Raw genomic sequence first — 6,861 nt, forward strand, 5'->3', positions numbered from 1 at the left:
AATATGATGAGATAATAATAATTTTAAAAAATAATCAAATTAAAGATAATTAAAGATGTTTAAAAAAGATTAAAGAATATATTTTTTATCTATTAAAATTATAGATAGAGATAAAAAAAATATTTTAAATAAATAACTAATTTTTAAATAATATTAATAACTTTTTATATTAATTTTGTTATACATAATAATAACCTATATTTTTTAAATTTTATTTTTATGATTTAAATTTATTTATTTTATATTTTTTACATGTTAAATAACTTAAGATATTTTATTTTTTTATAATTTATTTTTAATTATTAATATTACATTTATAATTTAAAAATAAAAATGTAAAATTAATTTTTTAAATTCAATAAAAAAAGGTTGGAGAGGCACGATCCGCTACAGCTATACATACTACATAGTTTGATTAATTCAAAAACCAAATTATTTTTTGGTTAACCAAAAATTCAATCTTGGTTAATTAACTAAATTTGTTTTATACGATAAAACAGGTTATAAAATTTAAAAACCGATTTAAATTGATTACAAAAATAAAACCGATTTAAAAAAATCGGTTTTTAATAGAAAAATGGGTTTTTAAAAATATAAAAGAGTTTTTAATTTGAATATGGAACCAAAGGAAGTGTTAAACTCGAGTATGGGGAGGAGGAGTGTTTTACCTCGTTGTGGGATCAGAGGAAGCAGAACTCGGACCCTGCGAGTTGTGTTCCTCCGAATGTAAAAAAAAATTACCCAGAACAAAGAAAACGGAGGGTCCGAATTCCATGTTTCAAATTTCAAATTCTATCAGCTGCAAATCGGACCATACGATTTGTAAAGCAAAATTTTATGACCAAAGAACTCGCATGGTCCAAGTTGTGTACTCTGAGTTTTTTCAATTTTTAACACAAATCGGACCGTCCGATTTATGTATTCTGAATTTTTTTTCAACTTTTTCAACACAAATCGGAGGGTTCGATTTGTGTACTCCCACAATTTAAAAAAACACCAAAAATTACCATATTAAAGCATATCACTTATTTTACTTCCATATCAAAATTTTTTTGCCAATATAAAATCAGTTTTTTTAAAAAAATAATTTTTTTAAATTGAATTTTTAATCTAAAAATTAAAACTTTTTAAAATTTGGTTAACTGGTTAAAAATCGATTTTTCTATGGTTTTAAAAATGGATCCGATTGGCTAATCGAACCGGTTCAATCAGAAATTGATGATCAAAACGGTCCGATCCAATGTAAAACCGTAAATTTAAAAAACCGCCTAAAATGTTCAGCCGGCCAAGAATCGGAACATTGGACCGGACCAGAAACCGGCCGGTTCTTTAAAACGACGCACTCGACGCTGTTTGCTTAATTTAAAAAAAAAAAAACGAAACCCCACCCCCACGCCCCTTCCCCCAGACCCATCCCCTCCTTCGTGTCACTCAGCACAGCAAAGAAAGGGAAAGCAAAGCCATTCTCTTCAACGTTCAAAACCCAAATCAAACCCAGACTCTGTTCTAGCTCGGCACGTCGTCCATCCATTCGTGGCTTCTCTGTTCGAGGCTTCGAGCTGCTCACCGTCGTCTCGCCGCTCGCCTTCGTCCTCGTCCTGCTCTCCGTTGAAGGTTAGTGGCACTGCTTACTGGGTTTTTCACTCTTTCCTTTCATTGCAGATGATATATACATAAAAGTTGTAGACTGATAATGTCATGGGTAATTCAGTTTGCTGCATTGCATTATTAAGTATCTTTGTTCTAATGAATAAGAAAAAAATATAAATTGATATGAATCGAATAGGTTTTGCACTTGACTATGGAATAGGTAACTGTTGTTGTTTTGAAATTATTGCTAAAAATGGATTTGTTATGCTGCTGCTACTATAAATTAATTTCTTTCTAGCCCTTGACCTTTGTGAGGAAGTTTCACATGCCACAGACTTAACTCTGTGTTGTATGTATTGCAAAGGGTACAATGAAGCTAGGACGGTTAACAAAGGAATTAGCAGCCTATTAAACGCAAAGCCAAAGGACTGCATCCGCGTCCAGTGGGTTATGTAACAACTAAGTGTCAATTTTAGCTGTGTCATTCATTTAATAATTATTTGGCAAAAGAATTTCTCCTATTGCTCAAAAGAATTCCTTTTTTTATCTAATATCTATACCAGGGAAACATAATTCAAACCGTATGGGTAGTAATTTTGTACTTCTCTCTCTGTTGCAGCATTCTTATTACTCCTAAATGATATAAATACAGTGAAACACATTGTTTGAGTGAAAGTTTGGATCAGTAAATTGCATAACCAAAATAATCTATCTGATTGCTGTGTATAATCTTTAGGCTATTTCTTGTGTTTTTCATTTTACAAAAATAAGTTATATTTTTCTTAGTTTTACGCTAGTTCTCACTCTTTAGTACTTGTTTCAAATGAATATAACTAAGTTGAAGTGAATTATTCATGTCATCGTATAAAGGTTCGAGCTGGAATAGTTGGATACCCTAATGTTGGAAAGTCATCATTGATAAACCGTTTACTAAAGTGAAGAATGTGCCCTGCAGCCTCCAGACCAGGAGTTACAAGAGAATTGAGGTAACTTATTCATTTTATTTGTTTCCAAGAGGTTGAAAGTGTTTTGAAAATTGAAACAGTTTCTTAATTGTTCATGAACTATTCTGTTAAAGTTGAAACTAATGGCTTCTAATGTTGAGGACTTAACAAGTTTTTGCAAATTTTGAGGATTGATGACAAATTTTCATGTAGGCATTTAATATTTAGATGTTCTTTTTAATATTTAATTTTTGAGTTTGTATTTTGACAAAGATCATATGGCTTTAGTTGATGATATTTTATGTAGTGTTTTAAATTTGAAAGATATTTTAAGATTTATATTAGACTATAATCATATTTTAGGATATTTATTTATAATTTATTTATTATTTTATTCTAAAACAGTTTTTTCGGTTGAACCACAATTGGACCGATGAATCAGTGACTAGAACGATTCGATGACCGGTTCGGTTCTTAGAATCTTGATTTTTTTTTTAATTTGATTTTGGTAAACCAATTTTGAAAAATATAAATATGATTTTTAAAATTTTGTTAAATTAGTTAACCAAAATGTGGTTATAGTTTTTTAACCGGTTAACCACATTTTGATTTTTTAATGTACACCTAATAATAAAATCAATATATTTCAGAAAATAATTAAAAAGGAGGATCGTATCTCCTAATAAGAGCATAAGAGGAAGGAAACAGAATCGCAAAGCAGTTACCTCAATTTGAATATTGTTACCACAATTGTTCCTTCCCTCTCCTTCCTCACTAAGTATAAGCTAAAAAGGGAAAAAAATCTTTTTAAATAAAAAATCTCAAAATAACTCAAGTTTTAAATAAAAAATATCCTTTTTTAAATATAAAGCGAATACAAATTTCTTGAAAATTACAAAAAACCTTTTCCAAAAAAATCAAAGATAAAATTGCTAATCTAAACGCAATAAATTTGACTATTTCTTCGGATATTTGCATCTATATAGGCTTCTAGTCTTCTGTCTTCTACACACATTAATCATTCATTCACTCACTCCAATTCTTCTATCTTAATTAAGCTTCTTCCATCTCCCTCATACTCTCTCTTAAGTCATAGATCACTGTATTACAAGAAAATATAGAACTGATGATGTTCAAGGTAGCGAATGCATCGGAATACCTGGTAATAACAGGTGCTGGGATCAAAGACGTGAAGCTTGCGAAGAAAGCATGGGTGTTTCCATGGCAATCATGCACCACCTTGGACCTTTCTCCGGTAAACTACACGTTCGAGCTCCAAGCCATGAGCGCCGAGAAGCTCCCTTTCAAGCTTCCTTCGGTGTTCACAATTGGTCCACGTGTCGACGATCACGAGTCTCTCTTAAAGTACGCCAAGCTCCTCTCGACCCATGATAAGCTCTCCAACCACGTTAATGATCTCGTCCAAGGAGTCATTGAGGGTGAGACGCGTGTTCTCGCCGCCTCTATGACTATGGACGAGATCTTCAAGGGAACCAAGGAGTTCAAGCAAGGTATGCGATAACAATAACTTCACCTTTTTTTTTCTTCTCTGCCTTTGAACTTACTTTCTTAAATCAACAATATATTTAAATTTAAATTGTACTTAGATAGTTAGATATGTATCAATGTATCGTAATATCATACTTCTTACGGTTGATTTATGAATATGCTAGAAAAAAAGTGGGGTTAAAAGGCCTTATTAAAAGGTTGTCAATGGTAAAAGTCCTAAAATATTAGGTCTTATCAATTAGAAAGAATGCACCATAAATCCTCTTTAATTGTTTTACAATCAACTTTTTTTCCTTAGTTGTATGCAAACCTATTTAAAATACGATTGAATTGATTTTTAAAAGTAATGCTAGAGAACTAATATTTTGGTAAATATCTATTACTTTTTCAAAAATTTTATTTATTTTAAAATTTTAGATTTTAAATCATAAATTTTTAATCTTAAATCCTAAATTTTATATTTTAAATTTTAAATTCTTCCAAAAAAATAGAAATAGAAAAGAAAAACGACTTAATATTCCCTATACTTTTTTCATTTTTCTTTTTCTAATCATATCACCAAAGAAAAAAAAAATGATTTTTCTACTAAACATCCAAATAACCCTATTGGCCTATTTTATTTGATTGCACCTTATTGTGAACTTAATTTGCAAAATGTTGGTAATAATGTTACTCATGAGTAACAGAAATCAATTAATTGAAACTAACATGCATGTAACCGTTACTTGAAGGTGTGTTCGAGAAAGTTCAGCTAGAACTGAATCAGTTTGGGCTGCTGATCTACAATGCGAACGTGAAGCAGCTGGTGGATGTGCCGGGACATGAGTACTTCTCTTACTTGGGCAAGAAGACTCAGATGGAGGCTGCAAATCAGGCCAAGGTGGACGTTGCTGAGGCCAAGAAGAAGGGAGAGGTTGGTGCCAAGCTTAGGGAAGGCGAGACGCTCCAGAATGCGGCCAAGATTGATGCTGAGACGAAGATCATTGCCACTCAGAAGAAAGGCGAGGGCGATAAGGAGGAGATCAACGTAATTAAATAATGTTTTGTATTTTCATTATTCTTTGATGAAAGAAATACATAGTTTATATTGATATAGTCTTGAAACATGTTTTTTTGAGTGTTGTAGGTGAGGACATCAGTGAAGGTTTTTGAGAATTCGAAGGAAGCAGAGGTGGCAGAGGCAAATGCAGAGCTGGCAAGGAAGAAGGCGGAGTGGTCGAAGGTGGCGAAGTTGGCGGAGATGGAGGCTACAAAGGCAGTGTCTTTGAGGGAGGCAGAGCTGCAGGGGGAGGTTGAGAGGATGAATGCTAAGGCCAGGACTGAGAAACTTAGAGCTGATTACCTTACCCAGGCAAGCGTTGAGTATGAGACCAAGGTTAGTGCCTTCACAACTTTTTTTAAAATTATTTTTTATCGAAATTTTAATTTCTAAATTTTAAATTCTAACTCTAAATCCTAAACCTTCTATAAAAATTAATGATATTAACTAACTAAAAATTAATTATCTATAATTATTCTATACAACTCATTAATTAGTATCCTTCCTTGTAACTATTTCTGCTCATGAAGTATGTAATCTCACTGAATTTCTGAGATTGGCCATTGGACAAAGTAAAATAATGCAACTTATCATCAATGCTTGAATTGTGCAATAATAACTGCATGATAACATTTTGAATTTATCAAATACTTTTTGTTTTCTGTGAATTTTGCGATATTAGATAATTGATTCAAACACTTTTGCTCATGATGTGTCAATATATAAATGCGGAATGAAATCCTAGTTACTTTTACTCTTTATGGATCCATAACAAGTAAAATTATTTGATAGGCACAAGAGGCCAACTGGGAACTATACAAGAAACAAAAAGAAGCAGAAGCAGTTCTTTTCCAGAAGGAGAAAGAAGCTGAAGCACAAAAGAAATTGGCAGAGGCAGAGTTTTTCGCTCGCCAACAAGCTGCCGATGCGCAGCTATATGCGAAGAAGAAGGAGGCAGAGGGGCTTATGGCATTAGGGAAAGCCCAAGGTGCATATCTAAAGACACTCCATGAAGCACTTGGAGGAAACTATGCAGCTCTAAGGGACTACTTGATGATAGAACGTGGAATGTATCAAGAGATTGCTAGGATTAATGGCGACGCGGTACGTGGACTCAAGCCGAATATCAGCATTTGGACAAACGGCAATGGCGAAGGTGGTGACGGTGGCAGTGCTTTGAAGGAGGTTGCTGGTGTGTATAAGATGTTGCCACCTTTGTTTAAGACAGTTGAAGAACAAACTGGTATGCTGCCTCCGGCTTGGATGGGAACCTTGCCTCGAAAGAATGCGGATCAAGCTTCTTTAAAGTGAAAAGATTAGTAAAGTGATAAACATATTTTAATATTTTACCAATTTCTTTAGTTTAGGAGATTTCGTCAAAAGAATGTTTATATTATGTGTTAACTCATCTACCATTAATATGACATGATTAAGTATTAGTTCTCCTCCATAAATTTGCTTATTAGGCTATTTCTACATTCAATAGAGTGTTTATTTGATATTTTTTTTAATGCGTATGCATTAGCCACTAAACACTATTTTGGACAAAATTAACATCCGCACGTAAATGTAAATATATAATTAGAAATTTCGATTGCATATATATTTCTTTTATGAGAGTTATTAAGTTTGTATCCTATATATTTAAATGGCATTATATTTGGATTGAGTAATACGAGGATGGTGTGATCAAGTATTAATTTTGAGGATAAATTATATATATATATATATATATATATATATATATATATATATCAAAATCAATCATCAAAATTAGCT

At 32.3% G+C, this 6,861-nt stretch overlaps 1 protein-coding gene across 1 annotated transcript; it reads left to right on the top strand.

Moving 5' to 3' along the window:
• The first annotated feature begins 1,454 nt into the window (after positions 1-1,454).
• On the top strand, positions 1,455-6,405 carry LOC130945187 (flotillin-like protein 4). Its single transcript, XM_057873897.1, has 6 exons — positions 1,455-1,614; positions 2,461-2,576; positions 3,625-4,045; positions 4,775-5,070; positions 5,170-5,418; positions 5,875-6,405. Exons 3-6 carry the CDS (start codon positions 3,661-3,663, stop codon positions 6,391-6,393), a joined length of 1,449 nt encoding a protein of 482 aa, XP_057729880.1. The 5' UTR covers positions 1,455-1,614; positions 2,461-2,576; positions 3,625-3,660; the 3' UTR covers positions 6,394-6,405.
• The last annotated feature ends 456 nt before the right edge of the window (positions 6,406-6,861 follow it).

The sequence above is a fragment of the Arachis stenosperma genome, chromosome 8 (assembly GCF_014773155.1).
Source record: "Arachis stenosperma cultivar V10309 chromosome 8, arast.V10309.gnm1.PFL2, whole genome shotgun sequence".
Lineage (NCBI taxonomy): Eukaryota > Viridiplantae > Streptophyta > Magnoliopsida > Fabales > Fabaceae > Arachis > Arachis stenosperma.

Coding starts and splice junctions, on each gene's coding strand:
- LOC130945187 (XM_057873897.1), top strand. CDS start 3,661: ATGATGTTCAAGGTAGCGAATGCATCGGAATACCTGGTAATAACAGGT. Junction 5,071..5,169: donor GCGATAAGGAGGAGATCAAC/GTAATTAAATAA, acceptor TGAGTGTTGTAG/GTGAGGACATCAGTGAAGGT. Junction 5,419..5,874: donor GCGTTGAGTATGAGACCAAG/GTTAGTGCCTTC, acceptor ATTATTTGATAG/GCACAAGAGGCCAACTGGGA.